At 40.6% G+C, this 27244-nt stretch overlaps 1 protein-coding gene across 3 annotated transcripts in view; it reads left to right on the top strand.

Moving 5' to 3' along the window:
* The window catches only part of LOC115634936 (brefeldin A-inhibited guanine nucleotide-exchange protein 2), a 56436-nt gene that overhangs the window by 18633 nt on the left and 10559 nt on the right, over positions 1-27244 (top strand). For 2 of the 3 annotated variants that reach the window (XM_030532992.1, XM_030532993.1), the window contains 24 exons: positions 344-495; positions 1518-1648; positions 2253-2487; positions 2784-2883; positions 3178-3317; positions 5435-5543; positions 6683-6884; positions 8244-8355; positions 9038-9243; positions 10265-10349; positions 10449-10620; positions 12355-12506; positions 13751-13879; positions 14367-14525; positions 16769-16913; positions 18149-18248; positions 19093-19133; positions 19221-19390; positions 20824-20975; positions 21123-21295; positions 24342-24502; positions 25348-25478; positions 25582-25711; positions 26878-27013. In XM_030532992.1, the coding sequence (XP_030388852.1) occupies positions 344-495; positions 1518-1648; positions 2253-2487; positions 2784-2883; positions 3178-3317; positions 5435-5543; positions 6683-6884; positions 8244-8355; positions 9038-9243; positions 10265-10349; positions 10449-10620; positions 12355-12506; positions 13751-13879; positions 14367-14525; positions 16769-16913; positions 18149-18248; positions 19093-19133; positions 19221-19390; positions 20824-20975; positions 21123-21295; positions 24342-24502; positions 25348-25478; positions 25582-25711; positions 26878-27013 (3423 nt within the window). The remainder of the gene's footprint in view (positions 1-343; positions 496-1517; positions 1649-2252; positions 2488-2783; positions 2884-3177; positions 3318-5434; positions 5544-6682; positions 6885-8243; positions 8356-9037; positions 9244-10264; positions 10350-10448; positions 10621-12354; positions 12507-13750; positions 13880-14366; positions 14526-16768; positions 16914-18148; positions 18249-19092; positions 19134-19220; positions 19391-20823; positions 20976-21122; positions 21296-24341; positions 24503-25347; positions 25479-25581; positions 25712-26877; positions 27014-27244) is intronic. The other variant, XM_030532994.1, reaches the window with a different exon arrangement.

Genomic DNA, 27244 nt, shown 5'->3' with positions numbered 1-27244 from the left:
TCCCTGGAACCTAACCTAACTTCATTCACGTTAATTCTTATGGGGAAATTGGATTCGCTTGCCATCGTTTCGCTTAAAGTCACATTTTTCAGGGACATAACTACAACGTTAAGTGAGGAGTTACTGTATCACAGTAACCCTTCCTCTGGCTAAAGCTGAGACAAACTCCCTCTAGCCGATTAGTGCTGCTCTTGTCCATCAACCACAAGAGTGTCACCTGTGCACCCTAAGAATTTGTATGACATTGATATTTTAGTGAATTTTTATTGCAAGTATTTATTTGGGCTTTTCATTTTTTTTTATTTTATTTTATTTTTTTTTATTTATTTATTTTAATTTTAAGTGGCTGAAGAAAAGCATGTTGCAACTGAAACAGCTACTCTCCCATCTGAATTAGAAGCAGTGGATCTTGCCCCTGCTGCTGGTATTAATGAAAATGTACAAACGAATGGAATTCCAGATGATAGACACTCTGTCTCCTCCACGGATAATCTGGTAAAAACAAAAAACCTAGACTCTTGATTTTCTTTTGGGGGAAAAAGATCAATCAAAGTATGCAAAAGGACAGCATTTGGTATTGTAAAATTGGGTGTGGAACAGTATGTTCTTAATTTTTGCTTTGCTACCTGAAAGTTTGCATTATAAGAGCATGAAAGTAAGATCAGGTTGCATTGTTTTCATATGAGTGCTGTGGTCTGAATAGTGATAAAATAATCTCATTTCTGAATGCCTGTAGATATTAATGTGTCCACATAATTAGTCTGTCTCAATACCTGGATCCTAGTGACTTTCACTCTTTCATCTGAAAATTTGGAATTCTTTTTGATAGGTAACTTGGAAAAACAACCCTTTCAAATATATAGTGAGTTAGAAGGGGCTGTAAGAATAAAAATTAAGTGCACTTACTTATATTACTAGCATCTTAGGGGTTGTCTAAATGAAGATGTAGTTCGTGTCAGTCTGGGCTGTAAATATACCACACGCTAGTTTGCCATGCATGATGTCCACGTAGACCCTGGTGGCCCACACTAAAAGTTCACTAGTGTGCTTTGATCTACTCCAGGGAACTTTCAGTGTGCAGCAGCAGTGTCCACACAGACAGTTAGTGACTAGCTGGCTGTGCAGAGTAGATTTACGCCCCAACTTGCCACAAACGAAGTGTTTAAATAGCCAGACCCTTAGATTATTGAAACCGAGAGTTTAAAAAAGTCTAATTTGCTCTGTTTGCGTGGTCTTTTACATTTCTCACACTGAACAGTGTAAACGAATTAGTTTCACTTTGGGGTGTTCTTGCATCATGATGCTGCTTTGGTTATGAACACTGCAGAGAGATGACTTTGTTCTTTTAAACACAGATTCCACTGGAACTTAAAAATAAATTATTGCATTCCTGCTGGCTTGTGTAAAGATGAACTAAAATTTGTGGCTAAACTTCGCTTTATGGTGACTCTCTTTAATTTTTTCATCTTATCAGTTGTTGTAATGAAGATTTGATGTAGTGGTTCTTTGCTTATTAGGAAACAGATGTACCTGGATCTCAGTCAGCTGCCAAATTCTCCCATATCCTGCAGAAAGATGCCTTCCTTGTGTTCCGGTCACTGTGCAAGCTTTCGATGAAACCGCTTGGTGATGGACCACCAGATCCCAAGTAATGAGCTTATATTTACTGAGTTGTATGCTCTTCAGATAGCTATTTTTAGGAACAAAGGGAATCAGATTGTTTAAGTACTTCATAGTACAGTCTTGGTCATCCAGAACTCCCAGTTACACCCCTGTTTTGAATACATTGAGAGATCTCTTTGCATTGAAAATTCCCTGTATGCACACCTTCTTACTTGGAGAAACCAAATAGCAGAGGGATGCAGTACTGCAGGAAACCATTATGCTGTAGTTCATGTGGTCTCAACAAAAGTTCCCTTAGATATAGTATCTCTACAGATCTGTGGAAAGAACTCATTCTGTGGTTTGAATCCTATGCTTTAATGCAACCAGTAGGAGTAACTGACCCAATCCCATGGGTTGCAAGCATCTAACATTCTCTAGAAGGAGAAGAATCTCCAAGGTAAGAAGGTTGTTATTCCCTAGCATTCTCAACAGAGAAGTCAAGCAAGCTGTTATCTCTGGAATGAACTGAGGTAGTGCTCATTTCACTTGGCCTGTAGAATCACTGTGACTTACACACACGTGTGTGTGTGAGAGAGAGATGAAAGTAACCTATTTTCTTAACGATAGTCTTCTGCTTTCTTCCCCAGATCCCATGAGTTGCGTTCTAAGATAGTGTCCCTCCAGCTGCTTCTCTCCGTATTGCAGAATGCTGGTGGAGTATTCAGGACACATGAAATGTTCATCAATGCAATCAAGCAATATCTTTGTGTAGCATTATCTAAAAACGGGGTTTCTTCTGTTCCTGATGTCTTTGAGCTATCTCTTGCCATCTTTCTCACACTGCTTTCAAACTTTAAGACCCATTTAAAAATGCAGATTGAGGTAAGAGTGCTTTATCTTCATTTTGCCTACAAATGTTCTGTTAACTCAATACATTTTACTAATAATGCAAAGCAAAGCACAATAGTTTAAAAATTGCTGCTTCAAAATTTTTGCTTTCTTTGCACCTTGAAGTACTACTTCCTTTACAAATTGGATATGCATGAGATGAAGACTCTCTTCCAAGTGAAATTACCGTGTACAAATGAATATGCTCATTTAGCATGTTTTTTTTTCTTTTTTAATTCTTCAGTAGAAAACTGCAGACATTGTATCTTTGTCTCATTTGCTGTGCACAGGTGTTTTTCAAAGAGATCTTCCTGAATATTTTGGAGACCTCCTCAAGTTCTTTTGAGCACAAATGGATGGTGATTCAGACCTTGACTAGAATTTGTGCAGGTATATAGTTATAAAAGTTACCTGTTCTTCACAATGTAGAAATAACTTTGGTTTGACAATGATCTGGAAATACTGAAGGCAGCTGATATCAGAGTAGTGGTAGCTTTAAGTGTGTGTTCTTAGAGAAGCATTTGTCTTTTAATTCAAAATATTTGAATCAAGAAATGATGCATAAAATAACTGTGCTCTGATATCATGGTGATGAACATGTTTTAAACATACTTTCCACCTATTTTTTAATTTTTAAGTTCTATATCTTTGAATTCTAATACTCTGATTTTTCTCATTTTTAAGATGCTCAGTGTGTGGTGGATATTTATGTTAACTACGACTGTGATTTAAATGCTGCTAATATTTTTGAACGCCTTGTAAATGACTTGTCTAAAATTGCTCAGGGACGGAGTGGACATGAGTTGGGAATGACACCTCTGCAGGTGAGAGCAACAACACTGGAAATAATATAGCTCTGATTTTCCTTCAATGCCGCCTCCTTTAAATAATGAGTACCAGTTAGTTCAGAGGTGGGCAAAATACGGCCTGCAGGCTGGATCTGGCCTGCCAGCTGTTTTAATCCAGCCCTTGAGCTCCCGCTGGAGTCTGGGCTTGCCCTGCTCCAGCACTCCAGACAGGGAGCAGGGTTGAGGGCTGCTCCACGCAGCTTCCGGAAGCAGCGGCATGGCCCCCTCCAGCTTCTATGCGTAAGGGCAGCCAGGGGGCTCTGGTCTGCATGCTGCCCCCACCCCAAGTGCCCCCCTGCAGCTCCCATTGGCCAGAAGCTGCACCCAATGGGAACTGCGGAGGCAACACCTGCAGACAGGGCAGCATGCAGAGCCTCCGGGACATGCTGCTACTTCTGGGAGCTGCTTGGGGTAAGTGCCGCACAGAGCCTGCATCCCTGAGCCTCTCTCTATGCCCCAACCCCCTGTCCCATCCCTGATCCCCATCCAAACCCCTCAATCCCAGCCTGGAGCACCCTCCAAACCCCACATCCCCAGCTCCACCCCAGAGCCTGCACCTCTAGCCAGAGCCCTCACATCCCAGCCTGGAGTCTCCGCCCACACCCTGAACTCCTCATTTTTGGCCCCACTCTGGAGCCCACACCCCCAGCCAGAGCTCTCATCCCCTCCTGCACCCCATCCCCAATTTTGTGAGCATTCATGGCCCGCCATACAATTTCTATTCCCAGATGTGGCCCTCAGGCCAAAAAGTTTGCCCGCCCCTGATTTAGTTTTTACTTGTATAGTGTGCAACATGGCTACAGTTGGTTTCATTGAGAGTCACTTGTGACTGTCACCGGGGAGGTCATCCTATTGTTTCATCTGCTAGTGAATTTAGTTGATTGAATGCCCAGTAATAATACTATATTATACATGTTCAGGCCACTCGTTGGGGGTGCTAAGGGAGAGTTAACGCTTCCATGATGTGAGGCTTCTCCCTACTTCATCACTCATGTGACTGAGTCATCTGACTTCCTTCTGTGGTTTACCCCGAGAGCAATAACGTTCTAGGTTACAGTACTTGCATTGTGTGGAGTCCCTGGCTTTGACATCACCTCTTCATCACAAGCTGTGTTTCTTTTTTTCCCCCCTCTTTAAAATGGCACTTTCCTAGCGGTAGAGAATGATGGGGCATAACAATCATTCTTCAGTGCGTGCAAAACTATCCTTCCAATATTGAGCTGGAGCTATGATAACCTATTGCTTGTGAACAGTAGTTCTGAAAGCAAATTGTAGGGACCACTCATTCCTGGAGCTGAACACACCTCTTCCCTCACAGTCACAGATCCATTAACACCATCCCCCTGCAATCCCCTTGTTGGCCAGGGAATGAAACCGACTGAGGATTTATAGTTTGATTACCTGCCTGTCAAGGTAATGCAGTGCAGCTCACTTACTGGGATGCACCTATTTGCTTTTATTTGGAGAGGGTCTGAATTGTAAATCCTTTTGCAGCTCTTAGTAGTACCATTTAGAAAATATGAGTGTTATTTACAACAATATTTCTTGCAGTTACAAGGATTAAAATTGGTGATCCCTGATCCAGGACTTACTATAGACAGACCTGGGCCAATGTCAATAAAACATTGCTAGATCAAAGAACTGAAATAGCTCTGTATTCCTGCCCCAATGATATTCTTGCCTTAGTCTCTTCTCCCATTCTTTGAGATCATGGTAACAGCAGGGAAACAGTCCACTTTATCCCTGGAAACACTGCTTTATCAATAGTTGCATATAATATGGCTCTCCAGCTGAAAATACTAAAACTGTTTCAAGCTTAAAAACCCCCCACAAGTTGTCATTACTGGTGTCTAAAGCTAACAGTAGTGCTGTACATCAGAACAGCTTTCCTTTACTATTAAGTCTCTCTGAGGTGCATTTGTTTCTTAAGATTTTATGGGTGTGATTTAACTAGAGAGAGAGAGATAATTTGTTGGCTTGTTCTCTTCCTGCTTTAGATGTATTTTGTCTCAGCACAGAAAATCTAAATTTTAGTATCTAGGACTTGACCTGTCCAGTGTGATTAATTTTTTTTTCTTCTTTCTTTTCTGCAGGAACTCAGCCTGCGGAAAAAAGGTCTTGAATGTTTGGTTTCTATTTTAAAGTGCATGGTCGAATGGAGCAAAGACCTGTATGTGAACCCTAACCATCAGGCCAGTCTTGGTGAGATTTTCCACCCCACCCTCCAAAAGTAGAAAAATGCATTAAAATGTGGATGTCAGTCCAAATGTGTGTCCAGCAAATAAATAAATGTATATCACTTTTTATGTACACCTTTTTGCTGCTGTTATAACACTAGCAAGTGTGCTGTGTGTTTCCATAGGAAACAAATAGAAGTACTTGCCCTGAAGATCTTACAATCTAGATAATGGACTTGACAAAACGCTCTCTGAATGAGGAGGATGGGGAAGCAGAGCATTGGTTACAGAAATAGGACTTTGTGGCTATTTGGTTAAGCATAAAAGTCCTATTTCAGTAAACCATGTCGTCTTTACTCTGCTTTCCATTCCTGGTGTGTGATCGTCACTTCTTTGGCAGATCCACTGACAGGGTTATAAGCTGCTTGAGACATGGATTTTTCTTTTTCTTTTCTTTTTTTTTTTTAACAGCTAGCAAAATTTATGGAAGCTTTAAGATTAAAAATACAGTGTACTTGGTAGACTGAGGAATATCAAAGCTCTGTAAAAAGCAATGTGTCTTGTCTACAAACTGATTGATAGTTCACAGTGAACATGAGGAAAGAACAGGTTTACAGATATTTCTTTTTCTGTTTAAAAGCTGAGGTTCTAGGAGTTGAGCAGGAGACTGAAAAGAATAATTCTTATGTGCACTAATAGTGTTTGTAGGCCCCAGGAATTCAAATAGAGTTTTTAAAAAAAACACACACACAAGGTGGAGCCCTCATATTGAGTAGTGTGCTAGCCAGCTCTCCCCCGATCACTTAGGTGGTGAAACTGGTGCTATTGTAAGTAGCAATAGCTCTTCTTCTGCACCCTGTACACCCTTCTTTACTAGGTGGAGGCGCAGAGATCTTTGCTCCACTCTTCTCCCTCACTGCTTCAGGAAAGTGGCATGGGGCATAAGATGCCCCTAATGATTAAATGTTTGGTGGCTGTTTTACTGGAGAGAGAGGGGTCAGATGGCTTAAGAGGTGTGTGTGTGTGTGTGTGTGTGTGTGTGTGTGTGTGTGTGTGTGTGTGTGTGTGTGTGTGTGTGTGTGTGTGTTCACAAGCTCCTTCGGGGCATGTTGGCTTTTCTCACTAATCATTCTTATGCTTCTTGTACTCTTTGCCTACCTGCAGGTTCAGATAGACCTTCAGATCAGGAAATGGGTGAAGGTAAATGTTTGGAGACTGGAAGAAGACGGAGTAGTGTGAGTTCCTTGGATTCGACGGTGTCCTCAGGAATTGGAAGCATTGGCATCCAGACTGCTGTCCCTGATGATCCTGAGCAATTTGAGGTCATCAAGCAACAAAAGGAGATAATTGAACATGGAATAGAATTGTAAGTGGATTGACAAGGAAATAAAGGCTAACTAGTGTGAATGTCTGTCGGATGCATCTTCACAGTTTCTGATGTAGTCACTATGTATTATAGGAACCGTGTTTGTTCAGTTTAAAGGGACACTTGTCATAATAAAGTAGCACTGACAACTAAAAATGACACTTCCTTCTGAAAACCTTTGTCTACTCTTGTCACAAGCTAACTCCTGAGGGGTGTGTCTGCGGCTGACCTGGGTCAGCTGACTTGGCCTTTGGGGCTAAAAATCGCAGTGAAGATGTTTTGGGCTCAGGCTGGAGACAAGCTTTGAGATCAATCCCCCATGCAGGTGTCAGAGCCAATGCTCTACCTTGAGGCCAAACATCTACACTGCAGTTTTAAGCCTTGCAGCCCGAGCCCTGTGTACCTGAGTCAGTTGCTCTGGGTTCTGAGACTTTACTCCAAGGGGTTTTTATTGCAGTGTAGATGTCCTCAAAGTCTGCTGTAACTAAAAGGAATTGGGGGATGATTTTGTTCATTCTGTGCACTTGACACAACTGTGTGGTCGTCTCCTTTTAGGCCGATTCAGCCACAAAGGAGAGGAAACTTTTAAAGTGATTGTAAATTACTAATTGGTTTGGAGCAGGTGTAATATCAGACTGCTCTTTATTTCAAAAAAATGGGTAAACTTCAAGTTGGCAATGACCCTTTCAAATTGCCATATTTAAAAAAAATCTTCTTTGGTTGTATTACTAATGAAAACTGAAATTCTGCAAGTGCTTTTGCCTTTTGTGCTCCTGTGTTACACACACACACACACAACTGGGAGAATAAAATGATTGGTCCAAGTACATTTGTCTTATAATCACTTTAAAAAATTAAATTATCCTGGATATTGCCATGCTTCAAATGCTGTAGAAGGGTGTTCCCTTTTAAAAACATCCAAACGCACACAAACCTCCTTAGAACTGTTCTTTATTTTATGGAAAAACTTCTATTAATAGCATTTGGAAAAATCAGGTTTTTTTTTTTTATTAAACCTAAATTATCTTGACATCCTTAATTCTAAAATAGTGGTCTTTGAATATACCACATAATACGCAGGATGGGATGTCTAGTGTTACCTAGCTAATGCATTAGTCCTCCACCTCCCTCACCCCAAAAATAAATAAATAAATTAAATAAAATGCCCAGACGTCTTTTCTTAACTGTTCACCTTTAAGGTGGAAGTAATGTGATTTTTAAATTCCTTCCTTTTGTAAGGGCTCTGCAGATGCAAGTAAACTTTATGCACCATAGTGTCTTGGGAAATGGTATTCCAGGTGTAAGCTATAGCTTTTCTGCTTCTCATTTAATTTTTTTATATTCTGTCTGTATGAATAGATTTAACAAAAAGTCAAAAAGAGGAATACAGTATCTTCAAGAACAGGGCATGCTTGGCACGACAACAGAAGACATTGCACAGTTTCTGCACCAAGAAGAACGTCTGTGTTTTGTAAGACTGAATGCTACTTAAGCGATTAATTTGTTTTACGAAGATATTCCTTCCCTCTCCCCAGCAATTCAGCTGTTGCTGCTTTCATATTCCATGCCACCTTACTTTAATTACTTTTTTATGGCAGAGAATCTAATGAAGGTTCTCAACTCCCTCCTCCCAGGTTAATCTCAAATCACCACTACACAGTGGTGCTGGAACACTTTTAATAGGAGGGGTGCTGAAAGCCAGCCCTCTGCCCCAGCTGATGCCGGGAGCAAAGCCCTGGGTGCCTGCGCCTATGCCTCCGCACCACTGCTCCCAATTTACATACTCCTTTTAGGCTCTTTGCAGATCCTTTCTTTTGGCAATGGAGGACTGGGTGGGATTCCCTTCATGCCTACTAATGCTGCTTTTTTTTAGATCTGCCAGAAGAGCGAGCTGGCTTCTTATTGGAGCCGGTTATTTTACAGCATTGACTTTAAAAGTGGTGTTAATGACTCTTAATGAAATGTCGTGACAGTTGACCAGATTTGACTTTCCATATCCAACAATGGCTCTGCTTCTCATGAGCAACATACCAACCTTTTTATGAAATTTTACTGCAGTGCAACTGTTATACAATAAGTTCATTGAAATAGAAAAGGGAGAAGGTACAGTTAGTTTGATACATAATATTCATAACAGTCTCTCTTGTGTTTAGACCCAAGTTGGAGAATTTCTAGGGGAGAGCAGTAGATTTAACAAGGAGGTGATGTATGCCTATGTAGACCAGCTTGATTTCTGTGGGAAAGACTTTGTCTCTGCTCTGCGTATATTTCTGGAAGGTTTTCGGTTACCAGGCGAAGCTCAGAAGATTGATAGATTAATGGAGAAGTTTGCGGCTAGATACATTGAATGCAACCAAGGGTAACTTGAAACATAATATTGGATAAACTGTCTTAGGAATGGTCACCTTGTTGGCAGCCGTAGGCAATAAAGCAAGGCTTGACTCGTGCTTGGCCCGCAAGGGGCAAGGCACACTGCAGGGATGTGTGGGGGCAGATTGTGTTGCTGTTGTCCATGCTATACCTGTTCTGTAGCTAAATGGAAGACCCGTGGGATGTTCCTGTAGGCAGCTGCTATAAATCATCATGAAGTCTTGAATAGTAGGTGTGGCAGTATTGGCACTTCAGAGAGCACTTTCTAACAGGTGCATGGGATCTAATTGAGCAAGAATGCTTCAGATACTGCATATCCTATTTATCCGCGTTGTACTTAACCAGTTCAACAAATTCAAAGTTTTGTGAGCCTTAGTGAAAGATAAAAAATCTAGTTTGGTAAGTAACGTGTCTCTGTGTAATGAGGCATTTTCCCACCTGCCTTCAGCCAGGCAAATGTGCTTGGATGGGTCAATTTGTGATGATGTAGACCATTTTACTCTAAAACAAATTTGAAAATGCAATTCTTGCTTGAAAACTTTGATATTGTCTGCTTAAGAATCCAGACTTTATCAATTTCCACTCCCAGATCAGTCACACATACTAATTTTTATTAAAACAGTGATATTTAGAAAGGAAACCTGGATGTGAGTATACTAGTGGATAAATCTTATTCTAATTGCTTGTTGAAAACAGTGGAAAAAGATGGAAAAATAGTAATGAATAGCATTTATTTAAATGCCTTTTTCTGTAATCTTGTAAATTTATGGCTTCACAAATTCTTCCCTTTCCCCTTCATTGGCCTTGCTGTAGCTTTCAGTACATATTAAGCAGTAGCTGGGCTAATTTAAAACTTATTTTACTATAAAAGGCTAAAGTATGAGATTCCTTGCCAGGCTTTACTGTGCCAGGAGTGTGTAATGCTTCTGAACTGCATCTCTTCCCTGCATGCGCAGAGAGAGCTAATGGATTGAAGATCTAGAACTCTAAAACTTGTTTCTCTGTTTCAGGCAAACCCTATTTGCTAGTGCTGACACTGCCTATGTTTTAGCATATTCTATTATAATGCTGACTACAGACTTGCACAGTCCCCAGGTAGGGAAAAATCACTATAGAACTGTTACAAGTGCTCTTCTCCAGAACTTGTTCTCAAAATTTGACGCCTGAATTTTTATCTATCTCACCTGTTGACAGGTAAAGAATAAAATGACAAAAGAGCAATATATTAAAATGAATCGAGGAATCAATGACAGTAAAGACCTGCCAGAAGAGTATCTGTCCACTATCTATGAAGAAATAGAAGGGAAAAAAATTGCAATGAAAGAGACAAAAGAATATGCAATTACAACTAAATCTACTAAGCCAAGTAAGATTTAATTAGAAACTCAATATACTGCTCAGTGTTTTGTATAGTATCTCGAATTCAAGGATTAACATAAAATGCCTTAATTCAGCTTAGCCTTTGTGTACTTCACACAAGCGTTGGCAATCTGGGGACCACTTTACCCAATGCTGAAACGTGGCCACTTTCATGTAAAAGCTCCTAGCACCACTAGGCATGGTTAAGGAGAAGAAGTGAAGAATGCTGTAGCTATTTGAAAAAGAAGAGGGACTTAAGGGAGGCAGAACATAGTAATCTAAGTTAGCACTTAGCCAGGAGAAAAGAGCTGACAGTCTTCTTCAGAGTTTTATGTGACTATCTCATGTTGTGCCATGTTTAACAATGGCACCTCATAGTTCAGAGAGACTGATTTGCTGTTCCTAAGGAGTTTGCAGTCTGAGGTGATAACACAGGGAGGGCTTAGCAGTTGGCAACATCATTAAAGTCACTTGAAGTTAGGTGACTTTTCTGTACCTAGAATAGATGAGGACTTAAATGATATGTCACATCCAAATGACAGCACCTCCAGCTGCACGGTACTTTTAATAGCATATTGGGCAATTAATGTAGTGCTAACTGAAGGAAGAGAACCAAGTACCAAATTGTCAGCACTACCTCCTTCAGTGCTTGCATGCTCCTTCGAGGTCTTACATTCAGGTATTGACTCTCTTTATCTTGAGAGTTAGCACCTCAGGCTGTGACCTAGTTATGGCTGCAGGAATAAAGAAACAGCACTGATTATTTTAATAGGCTATGGTTATGTCTACATTACACAGTTTTTAGCGACATGGCTGTGTTGCTACAACTGTGCCGCTAAAAGTCATGCAGTGTAGCTGCTGCTTGTCGGCTCTCCTGCTGACAAACATTCATCCCCAGCAAGTGGCATTTGCATTGTCGCCAGAAGCACTCTCCTGCCGAGAAAGCGCTGTTCACACTGGTGCATGTCGCTGGCAAAATTTCTTGTCTTTCAGGGTTTATTTATTTATTTTAAACACCTCTGAAAGACAAAAGTTTTGTCATTCAGTTGCCAGTGTAGACATAGGTGGTAGTGTAGACAGAGGCTATGTTGCTCAAGGGAGTGAAAAAACCACCCCTTTGAGCAACATAAGTTACTCCAACATAAGTGCTGGTGTGGACAGCTTCTCCTGGTAACGTAAATGCCACCACTCTTTGGGGGTGGATTAATTATGTTGACGCGAGAGCTCTCTCCCGTCACTGTAAAGTGGCTACACTAGAGATCTTACAACAGCACAGCTGCATCAGTACAGTGGCACTATTGTAAGTCTCTAGTGTAGACATAGTCATAGCCATAGCATCTGTTTTGCAAACTTGAGACTTTAAAGCATTCTTATGTAGTTCACATGAACTAAATGACTTAATAAAATATGCCTCTGGATTTTACTTTTTCTATGAAGCAGGTCATAAAGTGTGTGAGGCTGTTAAGGGAAGAGCTGTATAACTACCATATATGTGGACTGATGTACTAGACATGGTTGTGTTTTTGTTTGTTACCCCAAGGCTTACACTTTATATGAAAGGCAAAGTCCCATGACAGCATCTTGAGTAAATCCAAAAGCTTCTGAACAAGCTTCCTTAAATTGCAATCTCTAGATAAAAATTTAAAAAATCTCCTTTCAGCATCTGATACCCAGAACTAAGGAACGGAGCCTGATAGCAAAAATACATATAGTGATGCAGGTTTTGTGGTGTTCTTCATAGATGTAGCCAATGAGAAGCAGCGGCGGTTATTGTACAACCTGGAGATGGAGCAAATGGCTAAAACGGCTAAAGCCCTCATGGAAGCAGTAAGCCATGCAAAGGCTCCTTTTACTAGTGCCACTCACCTGGATCACGTCAGACCCATGTTCAAAGTGAGTGTATGGATTTCTCCGTCACGTATCTTTGTTAGGGCATGTAATCCTCTTCAATCCATAACGTGCCTCATTGAGAGCTGTGATAACCGAGCCATAGAGTGCAGCAGTGCATCTCTCTTTTTTATGAAAGTGTCAATATTCTGATGTGACTAAAAGTGTTGCATTCTGCCATGAGAGTCTCTGGCTCAGGAGTGTGAAGAGAAGAGCTGGGACTATTGGAGGCAGAAAAGGGTCTTATTTTTTTTATAGGGGATATTAATATACTCTAAATCAGGGGTGGGCAAACTTTTTGGCCTGAGGGCCACATCTGGGTGGGGAAACTACATGCGGGGCCATGAATGTAGGGCTGGGGCAGGGGGTTCGGGTGCAGGAGGGAGTGCAGGGTGTGGAAGGGGTGTGGTGTGCAGGAAGGGGCTCAGGAGGAGTGTGGGGTGTATGAGGGGGTTCAGGAAAGGGTGCGGCATGTGGTGGGGGCTCAGGGCAGGGGGTTGGGGTGCAGGGAGGGGTGCCTAGTGCAGGAGGGGGCTCAGAGAAGGGGGTTAGGGTTCAGGAAGGGTTTAGGGTGTGGCAGGGGGTTGGGGTGCAGGTTCCGGTCTGGTGCTGCTTACCTTGAGCGGTTCTGGGATGGCAGCGATGTGCAGCAGGGCTAAGGTAGGCTCCTTGCCTGCCCTGGCCCTGCGCCAATCCCGGAAGCAGCTGGCACCATGTCCCTGCAGCCCCTGGAGGAGGGGTGGGACAGAGGGCTCCATGTGCTGCCCTCGCCTGCGGGTACCTTCCCCAAAGCCCCCATTGGCCATGGTTCCCCATTCCTGGCTAATGGGGGCTGTGAGGAGCGGTGCCTGCAGGCGAGGGCAGCGAGCGGAATCCTCTGTCCCCCTTCACCCATCCCCCACCCCCGTCCTCCCCAAGGGGCCATAGGGATATGGTGCCAGCCACTTCTGGGAGTAGCGTGGGGCCAGGGCAGGCAGGGAACCTGCCTTAGCCCTGCGGTGCCACAGGGGTGGCAATCCTGCGGGCCAGATCCAAAGCCCTGATACACCAGGTCAAACCCGCATGCCATAGTTTGCCCACCCTGCGCTAGATGCTGTAGAAAAAGTATGTGAATGGTATCCTGGTACTTCATTATGTGAATGGGAGGATACAGTGTTGGCATGGGCAATGTCTACACTAGCCACTGCTTTAGGGAGAATCATGATTTGGTGGTAACGAAACTAAACTTACAAGGGTTTCCTTTTTGCTAGCTTGTCTGGACTCCATTGTTGGCAGCTTACAGCGTTGGCCTTCAGAACTGCGATGACACGGAAGTTGCATCTCTGTGTTTGGAAGGAATTCGATGTGCAATCCGAATAGCCTGCATTTTTGGAATGCAGGTTTGTATATGTTAGACATGCTATGTCTAGGTCACTGGAGTCCATCATGGCCTCTGACATCTGTAATAGTAAAACTATAAAAATGTTACTTTGGTGTAAGCTATCTTACGCAAGTGAAAATAACTTGCTCTGCTAATCAACACATATAATGTTTTTGTTTGCAGAACAGTTTTAGTTTTAATCTGTCCAGAGCTCTGGATCATAAATAAAGATAATAGTGCGGGTTTATTCTTAATCCTCAAATGTCTCCCACTTCTGATACTCCCATTAAGATCATTTGCTAGTATGTCTCCAGCTCTTCTGTACTATATTGTCAGGGAAATACTTTGCCATAATTGCAATCACAGAGCCATACTTGGAAGGGAAGTTACCCAGACCTGAGGGGGTTGTGTGCATTTTGGCGGGGAGGGTGCTTTTTCTTTAGTATTTGCAGACATCTCAATTTCTCAGGCTTATTTCTGTTCTCATGTTTGTATCTGCATTCTAGCTTGAACGAGATGCCTATGTGCAGGCCCTTGCTCGCTTCTCACTCTTGACTGCCAGCTCTAGCATCACAGAAATGAAACAGAAAAACATAGACACCATTAAGACACTTATTACCGTGGCCCATACAGATGGCAACTATCTTGGGAATTCCTGGCATGAGGTAAAAACTTGAATAGGAACTGTGAGGCTTCAGTGTGCCCTCACAGCTTACCAAACTTTTGTTCACCGAATTCTGCCTACTGTTTGTGCAGCCCACAGAATTTGAAACTCCAGCACCAGAGAACTCTGCTGTGATGAAGGGATTTATTCTGCAAACTGTGCACTGGCATCTCATTTTCATTGTTTAATAAAATTCTTTCTAGCCTTTGTAGTTGTGAAGGCAGCTCAAACATGAACAGTGAAACCAGTACTGTGCTTTTTGTAGACAGCATGAAACACTCTACACCTCAGTGGAGTGTTGCCTCTGAAACCTAATGATGTTTCAAAAGTCAATATGTAAACTATTGTGCTGTTCACTGTAGCAGAAAAATATATGGTTAGTCCAGGGGTTGGCAACCTTTCAGAGGTGGTGTGCCGAGTCTTCATTTATTCACTCTAATTTAAGGTTTCGTGTGCCAGTAATACATTTTAACGTTTTTAGCAGGTCTCTCCCTATAAGTTTATAATATATAACTAAAATATTGTATGTAAAGTAAATAAGGTTTTAAAAATGTTTAAGAATCTTCATTTAAAATTAAATTAAAATACAGAGCCCCACGGATCAGCGGCCAGGACTGTGAGTGCCATAGGTTGCCTACCCCTGGGTTAGTCCATCCCTCAAACCTTTCCTCAAAGAAATCTCGACAGTGCAGTTATTGTCAGTACATTGAAGATGGAAAAGCAGGAGAAGAGTAAAACTGAATCGAATCTGAAAACATACAAACACTGCTGTGACTAAGAAAATATGACAATAGTCAAAAATTGGGATTTGTATTGTTTTGTTTATTGATCTGGAGATTCTGTACAATCCGAAGGACCTTGCTGCAGAATTTAGGTTCAGTTCATAATAAAGCACACAGTGTCTTGACTAGTTGTACATTTACTCTGTCCAGAGCTCCTTTCTTTTTCCTTAAAGACTTGTCTAAAACTTAAAATTAAGTATCAGAATGGATGCCAGAAACTGAGGGCAAGAGGCATTTCCATTTCCTCATAGTCCTACTAATTTTTCCTCTTGTATTTCTCTCAACATTCTTTCAAAGTGATCCACTGAAAGCATAAAATTCACCTAATGTTGTTGTGTGTGTCACCATTGTAATGAATTGGCATCCCCTCATACCTCACTGCCCACATGAATAGCCGTATTGTTAGGACAGCTTGCAGTAGAGAAAAAGCAGGAAGGAAGCAAACTTTTGTTAGTGGCAGTAAATGCTATCTGAGATGGACACTGTGTGAGAGATTCAGTTCTTCACAAAGACCCCGTTTCTCTCCTAACCCACAATAAATTAATCAAGCTGTCTCCTACAATCAAGGAAGGAAAGTCATTTCTATCTTCACATAGTTGGGAAGTATTTGGAAGCTACGTCAGTAGAGACTATATAAATACCTAGGTAAATGGATGAGTGCAGCACTGTCCTCTACTGGAAAGGATATCTGACTAGTTGAAGATATTATAAGTACTCTTTAATCGGTTGAGCTAGCAGTGCAGCTTCTCTAGCTCCTCAGAATAAGGCCTGTTTTAGAGTAGAAGGCCATGAATTCTGCCTTAATGGCATATGCCAGTATCTGGTATCTATGTATGTGTGGCCAGTGATCTTTACAACTGCTTCAACTCTGAGAAACAATTTTGCGTTTATATATTGAATCTAGTCTCTTGTTTGTGTTCATGAGATTAAACTATAAATTTTGCATGTACGGAGAGAGTAGATAGGCTCCTCGGTGCATTGGGGGGGCTGTGAGAGACTGGGCTAGAACTGAAGTAGAAGACAAGACTTGTCGAACCAAGTTGGAATGATGATCCTATTACAAACTTGTGATCGTCTTCAGTTGATGTATTGTAGGAATTTCATTGCAGCTGCCATTTGTAGTAATGGGGGCTCTCTTATTTATCTGTATGGGGAAGAGAACCTAGTGGGTAGTAAGCTCCATAATGTATAAGTTCTTAAACCACACCCTAAGAAGGAAACTTGATCTCGTGACCAGAGAACTAAGAGTTGGACTTCTTGGTTCTGTTTTTCACAGTTGCCACTCACTCACTGTAATCTGTGGCAAGTTGCTTAATTCCATTGTAAATTAGCAGTAATATTTGCCTATATCACCGAAGTGTTGAGGCTTAGTGTTGATAAAATGGTTTGTGAACCTGTGAAGTCTCGTAAGGTTAAACATGTAGCGGTCACTTACATTATTGAAATGTGCATTTGTTATTAGATCTTGAAATGCATCAGCCAGCTGGAACTAGCACAGCTTATAGGGACTGGGGTTAAAACTCGATACTTATCTGGCTCTGGGCGTGAAAGGGAAGGCAGCATTAAAAGCTACACATCTGGAGAAGAATTCATGGGCCTGGGACTAGGTAAGATTAATAGCTCTCACTTCACAAACCTGCACTTACCAAGTTAATTAAACTAAACGTTTGTCACTATGAGAACGAATGATCAGTTCTTCATATGATGTTGGGTCGTATATTTACCTGCTTTCATTTTAACTGTGTGGAGACTATTGTCACTACATAATTAAAGAAAGTAGCCATTACTTCAGCTACCTTGGTAATGATTAAACATCTGAACACATTCCAGTTTCTATAAATCAGCTATGAGAAATTACTTCATAGACCCAGATTAACTGCCTTGTAGGAACTTAAGTGTGATCATAACTTTCTGTTACATCAGATCTAGTATGGCCATAGTCTTGTTAACAGACATTAAAAGCTCTACTTTTTTCATTCCATTTTGAAATAAAAATGTTGAAATTACTGAAATCTGTCTGAATACTAAAAAATTTTGCTGATACTAACAATTTTCTGCCTTGAGATGTGGCGATAGATGGTTTTCAAGTTAGATATTTCACCCGAATGTACGTTGCATAGTCTAAAATCTGGTTTGTAAAGGGGGATTAGGGAGATGATGGTAGTCTGCATTTACCTGAGAAAAATGCATTTACCTGCATTTCTCTATGAAAAAACATTTAATGTAGAAGTACTCTAGAGTTCCACTGAGACAGTATCACATTCTGTATATTAATGGAATTAAACTACACATGCCCAGTACTAATTGCTCATATTCAGTTATAAATGTTTTAGTACCAGTGTTACTGTAGGTTCATTACAAATATTACATTCAAATGTTTTTATTATAGGCCTTTAGGCATAATTGTCATGACAACTGTTAGTTAACTAACGCATTTCTCAAATGTTAAAGATGATTTGTAAGCCTATTGTAATCTTGATGGCCTGCTTTCTTAAAATGGATACCAGCCACCAAAATTAAAGATGCAAAACTGTATCCATTAAAACAGCTCTATACCCTCCACAACAAAATCTTTACATGCTTATAACTTTTGTTATGAACTTGTTTGAAATAATTTTCAGGCAGTGAATGTTTTTAAGAGGTACACTGCTTTGAAACTGGATCTTCACATGCAGAATAATCCAGGTGCATCATTTTCTGACCTGTAGCATCTGTTCTATGTAAATTCTAAGCTTCTTGGGAGCAGGATCCATCTGAATTCCTGTTTTTGTATAAAATTGAGCATATTGCTGGTATTTAACTATGACTATTTTCTCAGATTGGATCTGATACTTTATTACAGGTAACCTAGTTGGTGGTGGTGTTGATAAAAGGCATATGGCCAGCATTCAGGAGTCTGTGGGCGAGACCAGTTCACAAAGTGTGGTGGTGGCAGTGGACAGGTACTGTAGTGCTTTCTCTCTTTCTGTTTGTAGTGACTTGCAAATCAAGAGTTACCCAAACTGTCCTGATTTCCCCCTGCAGACTGACAGGGCGGTTGGCTCTCAAAGCCTAACTTAAAACCCTTTTAAGAACAGGTTGGCATTCACCCTGAATGATGCCAAATCTCCTGGATCTGATGATGGTAAAATATTCTGGTGGGTGGGTGTGGTTTTTTTTTGTTTGTTTGTTTTTTTAAAATTTCAGTCCTGCAACACTAAAGAGAGTGAAATACTCTTCTAGTAAACTAGTCTGGTGTGACCCTTGATAGCTGGATAATTGGAAAAAAGAATGTATTCAAGTTAGTTTGAGGGTGGGAAGTAGAGAGAGAGAGAGAGAATATTCTTAACCTTTTCCATTTGGAGAAATGGCGACCAGAATTCATTGAATTGGTGCCTTTGTAATGCACACCTGGTAATTTTTATGAAGGCTTTCTGCTATGCTGGGTTTGTCCTGTTAATGTTGGCCATGAGCCACTACTTTACAGTTAGACTTTTTATCACTGCTGAGTAGCTAACCGAAGTCAAGGTTTCTGAAATGCATCAGTGTCTTCAGTCTATTAGACCATGCTGACCTCTATATTCAGCTTTCCTTTTCTACCTCCTCCCTGTACATAGTTCACTGTTTCCACCCGTAAGTCACTGGTGGAAATCCAAAGCATTACCTTGCTAGTCTATTTTGCAGCATCACGGTTTCTTTATAAACTTGCACCTTTTTACCTGGAAATATTTTAGTCTGTTATGTTCTTTTCCTTTATTTTTTTTTAAATATAATTTATATTTTCACACATCTTGATTTGTTCTACAGAATATTTACAGGATCAACCCGGTTGGACGGAAATGCAATAGGTATGTATGCTGAACATATGAGGAAATTAACTGTGTTGCAGTAGAACACCCAAAACTCATAGTTTGTAATATCTGTTTAATATTCAGTTGATTTTGTCCGTTGGCTGTGCGCCGTTTCCATGGACGAGCTGGCTTCCCCACACCATCCTCGCATGTTCAGCCTGCAGAAGATAGTAGAGATCTCATATTACAATATGAATCGAATTAGACTGCAATGGTCAAGGATATGGCACGTCATTGGAGATCATTTCAATAAGGTAATTCAAAACTTAAAGGTTACACAACGTGCTTTTGTAGTACTATTTTTGAGTCCAGTTGGAATCATGCTCATTAGCTTTCCCTTATTAAGATGCCCAAGATAATGTCTTGGAGGGCTTTCCTGATTCAGAACATCATAGGTTTTAACATGTATTGATCAACATGGATTTAGTTGAGGCTACTACATTCTTTACATTAGAGTTGGAGAAGTCCTAAGTCTTTCTTTCATATGTGTTTGGATCTTAATTGAATCCGTGGTGTTGGGCCATAATATTAGTATTATCTTGAGGAGGAGGGGATTGATATCTGTCCTCTCCCCTTCCCCACCCTCATCCCCCCCCTTTTTTTTTTTTTTTGGTTTGTTTTTGGAAATCATATGACCACTCTCTTCATCCTTTGTTTCCCCCCTTATTGAGAACGTCAGGACATGATTTATGTTGCCTCTTCTTTCTAAACTATGTAGGCAGTTTCCTTTTGGAATCAGTAATGCCTAGTTAGGTTTCATCTTATAAAATGTGTGTAGACTGAGGGACAGCAAACATATGTGTTCCTTATGATGGGATAATTAATTTATTTGTCTCTCCTGGTAGTCTCCACTGCTAATCCTTTTTTCCACACAATCGATCAAAGCAAGAAAAATGACCATCTGATTCTCCTCTGAAAAATAAATAAATCTAAATTCTCAATTTGTTTTACCAGCTAAGGAGTCTGTTTCTTTAGTTTTAACATGGACAAAAGCACACATGTCAGCTTCAGAAAAACATGGTCTCACCACAACATCTAGCCTAGGAACATCTATGATGTGCAGCATAAATATCTAGATAGTTCTAAATGAATCTTTTAATTTAATATTTCCCCATTCACACTTAATCCTTGCTAAAGGATTCAGATGTAGGTACCTAAAGTTAACTGCAATTTAATTGCCTGTCTGACTTCCTTCCACTCCCGACAAGATATACTGACCACCTATAGCTCCTATTGAAGTCAATGACTGAGTGGTCAAGATCTCTGGAAAAAATCAGCTCATTATCATCTCTGTTCCTATCTTTAGGAATTTAAGCAAAATGTACAAGCTTATGAGGTTTTTTTCTTGCTATGAAATGTTATCTTATTGAAACTAGAAAAATAGTGAGTATACAGGGAAACTAAGTGTTTTAGCATATTTGAGTTTGCAAACACTCTCTAACATAAAATAGTTCTGCATGTCCTAGCCTGATAGTTTGGTGGTGTATCCCTTCCCTCATGCCCCTTAGTAAACTAATCCCTGGGGTTCTTAGACAGCCATTATAAGTTCGTAAAAACCATTTAGGTGTATAAAGATTGGGTCATGGAAATGAAAATCACATGATGGGCTTGTGTAGTATAGTTCACATGAACTTTTAAATGTACGTTAAGACACACACACACACCCCTTTTCCTTCTCTGTTACTAGGTTGGATGTAACCCTAATGAAGATGTGGCCATCTTTGCAGTTGATTCATTAAGGCAACTATCAATGAAGTTTCTCGAGAAGGGGGAATTAGCCAACTTCCGTTTCCAGAAAGACTTTTTGAGGCCCTTTGAGCACATTATGAAGAAAAACAGGTGTGCGTGCACTGAAACGTCTGTCTTGGCTTGGGTTTTTTTATGCAGCAACTTAAAATGTGACCAGGTTTCCTGTGCTAATGTGAGTGGGATGCTCTCCGGTGTGCAGGCAATGGCAAATAACATGGTGGTTAATTTGTTTTTAAGATCTCCTACCATTCGTGACATGGTAATACGCTGTATTGCTCAGATGGTGAACTCGCAGGCTGGTAACATTCGCTCAGGCTGGAAGAATATCTTTGCAGTATTTCACCAAGCAGCTTCAGACCATGATGGGAATATTGTGGAGCTGGCTTTTCAAACAACAGGACATATAGTTAGTAAGTAATGGTTGGCAGATGGAACACCTTAACTAACATACTCTTATGCTAAAGTGGCCTATCTATGTAATAAACTCTACTGTAGGGGAGGGGGCTGTGTTTTTAAATATCCAAATTGTTTAAAATATGTGGTTAAGTTTCGCCTGCTCCCCGGCTCTAAATTCTGTATCCTGGAAGACCAAACTGTTGTACAATGCCTGATTAGTGTACAATGCCCGATTAGTGTATGGCATGATCTGTAAGTATTATTGTATATAATCTGAATCCAATCGGGTATATGAAATACTTTTAATAGTAACATGTATGTGTTTTTTTCCCAACCCTATATAATACATCTGGGCACCTAGATTAATTCTCCAGCTTTACACATTTAGTTAAGTACTGTGTCTCTGATATATAGCTTCCAGCAAAGGCAGTGATGGGTGCCTTAGAAATGTCATGGATGGCTAGAGGAAAACTCTTCCCAGTCCAAGCATAATCTATTCATAGCCCTTTATCGTAATTAACTGCAACTTAAGACACTCCACCCTCATGCTTCTCCTTAGACAGAAAAAAAGACTACAAATGACTTGATTTGAAGGCTGGATTAGATGTTGCAGTAGTATTTTCTCTCCCCACCCCCACCCCACCCCACCCCCACCCTCTTTATCAGGTCAGATTGTTTGTGGGGGTATGGGTGGGTTGCATTGTATTAACGCCCAGTGCTTACTCCAGTCTGTCTTTTTAGCGCATCGGGCACGTAAATACCTTGCAATGCTAGCTACAAAAGTGTCATGCAAACACCTGTTTTCACTTTTGGGTGACATTGTAAAGAAGAAGCAGGCAGCATTATCATCTGTAAATGTAAACAAACTTGTTTGTCTTAGCGATTGGCTGAACAAGAAGTAGGACTGATGGACTTGTAGACTCTAAAGTTTTACATTGTTTTGTTTCTGAGTGCATTTATGCCACACACAAAAATTACATTTGTAAGTTGCACTTTCACAATAAAGAGATCGTACTACAATAGAAAGGGAGAGCATTGGCCTGCTAAACCTAGGGTTGTGAGTTCAGTCCTTGAGGGGGCCACTTAGGGATCTGGGGCAAAAATCAGTACTTGGTCCTGCTAGTGAAGGCAGGGGGATGGACTCAATGACCCTTCGGGGTCTCTTCCAGTTCTAGGAGATAGAATATCTCCATTATTAAATATGTGTATGAGGTGAATTGAAAAAATGCTATTTTTTGTTTACAAATATTTGCTCTGTAAAAATGATCAAAAATAAAGTGAGCACTGTGTACTTTGTATTCTGTGCTGTAATTGAAATCAACATATTTGAAAATGTAGAAAAACATTCAAAAAAGTTTATAATGTCTGGTGATAATCTATTGTTTAACAGTGTGATTACAACTGCGATTAATCACAAATTTTTTTTGTTAATCGCATGAGTTAACTGCGATTAATCAACTGTCCTAGATATTTTACTTGCTGAGTTAGCCCTACAGAGCCATTTACTCTATTAAAAAGATATTTGGGCATAGTGGTGAGCTAGTTAAAAAGGAGGGACATTGTGTACTCCAGTTTTTGAAATGAAGTAATTCTAGTTTCTGATGGCATATTACGTGCAATATATGCCCTGAAACTTATTTTTAAGCATTCTCTGTACACTTTTTTGTAGAAGTTATTCTGCTCGGTTGCTGTTTAAATGCTTTTTACAGCAAGGGAGAAATTGACTCTGAGTTAAAAAGTGAAACTAAGGGTATGTCTACACTACATGTAATTACTGTGGTGGCTGATATCCACACTACCCTCCTTCTGTTGGTGGTGCGCGTCCTCATCAGGAGTGCTTCCACTGACTGAAGAGTAGCAGTGTGGTGTGGCTGAGAGTCTGGGCTCTTAGCTTCATGAAGTTCTCCCCCTGGGAGCCCAGCTACCCCATGGGGCTTCTTGCCTTCCTGCTCCTAGGGAGCGGTGGGGGGAAGCCACCCAGGCTTTTTGGGGTGGGGTTGGGCAGCCAGACTTCCAGCCAGGAGCCTTTGTGCTGCTGGGATCCCAGGGGGAGACAGCCAGGCTCCCAGCAGGGAGTGAGGAGCCCAGGCAGCACCACCAGGAGCCTGGGTGACAGCCTGGCTTGGAGCAGAGACCGGACAGCAGCCCTGCTGGGGAGCTGGGTTTTCTTATCAATTTCAGGGCTCCAGCAGAGCTGTGAAATTGATAAGACAGCCAACAGCTGATGTAAGTCACGCAATGTTTACATTGACACTGCATGGTCCTAACTACACTGACATAAGCCCTGTACCCCTCGTGGAGGTGGAGTAGTTATGTCGGTGTAGTAGAGGACTTAAATCGCTGGGAGCAAAGCTGACATAGTTAGATAGACATAAGCTGCCTTATGTGTAGGGTAGACCAGGGCCTAACTGCTCTTCGTATTTAATAGCATTATGCTTATAAACTAACAGAATAACTTTCTCTCCTTTTTTTTTTTTCTTCTTTTCCCCCTACAACATCAGTTATAGTGATCTTACCTTGGTTACAACTACTAGGTACAAAATTTCCAGACAGATCTGATTTTCATGCTGACTGGCCATTCAGTTTTTGAACACTAGTCAGTTTCTCTTACTACAGAACCTCTGAGGACTCTCTGGGTTATTTGACCTAAACAAGAGAGGTTGTGCATCTTGCATACAGATAGAAGATGATTTGAAATTTAACAATACATCTAAAGAGCTTTAACAAGCGTATCTGTGGCTTTAAAAAAAAAAAAAGACTTGAACCATTTTAATGAGGCTATGAAATAGTAATGATCATTATCATAGAATGGATTTTTTAATATTAATACTATTACCTGTTAGTATATACTAAGAAATTGTGGTGTGTTGATTCTGTAATACTGTTCAGTGTTTAATATTGATAAAATCAAATACTAGATCCTCAGCTGATACAAATTGGTATAGCTTCATTGGCTTCAGTGAAGGTATGCCAGTTTACATCAGTGGAGGCTCTGACTCAAAAAGTCTGATACAATATTAGTATGTTTAAGACATTTCTCTTTCCTTTTGTTTTCCCCAGCCAATATTTTTCAGCAGCATTTTCCAGCAGCAATAGATTCATTCCAGGATGCTGTAAAATGTTTATCTGAATTTGCCTGTAATGCAGCATTTCCGGACACCAGTATGGAAGCAATCCGACTTATCCGTTATTGTGCTAAATATGTTTCAGAAAGACCACAGGTATTTTCTGTTCTTGTTATAATTTTTAGTTTTAAACTGTGATTACTCCTGTAGCTAAGACTCTGCTCTTAAACATAGACTTTAGGTTCTTAGTGAATATCATGCTAAAATGTTTTCCCCAAATTAGACACCTGTTTAGCATTAGCAGAACACACACTTAACGCTAGTCAACCATCCTCTTTAGAAAATGGAGCGCACCTTGTTTCAATCAGGTGTGGAAATAGCTGGATAAAATGGCTGTTGCAGCTTTGTTAAATAAAAATTGTAAACTCTTAACTCTAAATAAGGACTCTTGCAATCTAACTTTCATATTGCATGTCAGTTCCTATCCTGTTAGAGCTTAACACCAAATCCCTATTGTATAAATATGTAATATTACAGTAATTCTGTTTAAAAGAACGTAGGCTGAAGTTACCTAATTAACATTGTTAGTTAATCTTGCAAGATTTGCAGGTTCATCAGTTCTTGCATGCACAAGCACAGCATTGACTTACACAGAACTGCGTGCACACATCTATTTAGATGAGCAATTATGTGTAAATGTGAGTGCAGTTAAGAGGTTGATCTGAAATCTTGTCTCCAATGTACAAAAAGAGCCAAATATTTTTTTAAACCTAGAGTAGGAATAGAACTAGATGAATCTTTTTATTTAGAAGTGTTAATGGAGATACTTGGAGAAACAAATAAAGTAGGAAAGGGTTACTCAAATATCTTATTTGACCTCTCACTACTTACTTAAATTTTGAGTAGGTAAATTCCATTTAGAAGATGCAATTTTTAGTTTAATTCTGAAGTCTTTTAGATGTGACTTAATAGGTGGTAACCTTTCTCTAAATGGCTTTCAGGTGTTGCGAGAATATACAAGTGATGACATGAATGTTGCTCCTGGAGACAGGGTCTGGGTCAGAGGATGGTTCCCTATTTTATTTGAACTTTCCTGCATTATTAATCGATGCAAATTAGATGTTCGGACAAGGTAATGAGGTTCTTTGCTTTTTAGCTGCGTTCAGTTATTGAAACTCTGATCAGAGGCAACCGTTTTAGCATCTTTTTTTTGTATTCCTGTTTCCTTATTGTAGAGGCCTAACAGTGATGTTTGAAATAATGAAGAGCTATGGCCATACCTTTGAAAAACACTGGTGGCAAGATCTGTTTAGGATTGTGTTTCGGATATTTGACAATATGAAGCTTCCTGAACAACAAACGGAGGTAACGAAAGCCTTCTGAAGGATCTTGTTGTTGTGACAAAATAAGAGGTTTCCATACAATTGTGAAATAAACCCCCCAAACTTCCACTTAGTGAAATCCTACTGTTCTTGGGAGGAGCGAGATTCTTAGCCCTGGTAAATTGATGCCTGGCACCTTTTTTTTTTTTTTTTTTAAACAAAAAAAAAAACAACTAGTTCAGCCTGGACAGTGGTATTGTGTGTGTCCCCATGCCCATGTAGTAAGTGAAGGCCCTGATAAAGGCCTAGTATGAGGCCTGAGGCCTGAAGTAATGTCAAGACTTAGCTAGAAAGCGAAGTCAAGCTGTGAGCTGAAGGCCGGCTCAGTTCACAGATGCTGGCAAGGAAAGGGCAGATATTGCATAAACATATATTCACCTAGCATACCGAAGTATAAACACGGTACCAGAACACCTTATACTGGAACATTCCACAGATAAGAAAGAACAGGCCGACCCATCCCAATGACAGGGGCAAAAGGGTAATATGATGGATAGAGTTGTTTTGATCGAACCAACATGTACAAGGTGAGAGGCGGCACTTTACTACGTAGAGGGGTTGTACCTCAATACGTCAGGAGTGATGTGTAACTTGTTTGTACCTGTGTATAAGAATGTATCCCTGGGGCGATGTCTTGGTCCAGCCGAGGGGGCAGTGGAAAGTCCCGCCACTGACTGAGCTGAGTCCATTGCCAAGAGGCACTTTCTCGTAGTATGCCCTGAATTAGGCTAAGAAACCTATAGGGAACTGCCATTGTGTCCGAGCGCAATAAACCTAGCAGACGTGACTTTGCACCTTACTAGAGTCTGTGGTCATTGGGGGTTCTCGTCGGGTCTGCTGTATCAGCCATCTGCAGAGCTGGGGCAGCACACAGGGTGAGCTCACGCACGCAGCCAAGTGATACCAACAGAGAGAGAGCAGAGCACCACACCGGTAGCATCTGACAACACCTCTGACAACAGCCCAAATGGTAGCTAGTTTCTAATCACCCCTGACTCGAGGTACTTACAAGATGATTCAATTTTATCCAAACTACATTCCTCTTTTTGTATATCCAATCCTATACCATGTAGCACCATAAGATGGGAACCCATTCTTTCCATTCAGCTCTTACCATAACAAAAATAAAGGCCTGTCATTGTCTTGCAGAAATCTGAATGGATGACAACGACATGTAACCATGCACTTTATGCAATCTGTGATGTATTCACGCAATTTTATGAAGCTTTAAATGAGATCCTTCTTCCTGACATATTTGCACAGTTACACTGGTGTGTAAAACAAGGTAGCTTATTTACATACATATACACATTGTTTTTAAATCTACGTCAGGAATTCATGCTTTAACTTTTTTTTTCCTCGAGGTAATCAAAGCAAGGAAAATAAACCACTATTGCTGTATGTAAAACTGACGCAAGAATGTTTTTCATGCTGTTTAATCCATTAGTGACTTTTCTGTCTGCAATTTTTGCCAAACGTGCTGCTACTTACGAAAGATCTTTAACTTCTTTTGGTT

Source organism: Gopherus evgoodei, chromosome 14, assembly GCF_007399415.2.
Source record: "Gopherus evgoodei ecotype Sinaloan lineage chromosome 14, rGopEvg1_v1.p, whole genome shotgun sequence".
NCBI lineage: Eukaryota > Metazoa > Chordata > Testudines > Testudinidae > Gopherus > Gopherus evgoodei.
This window is presented reverse-complemented; position numbering and strand designations above follow the sequence as displayed.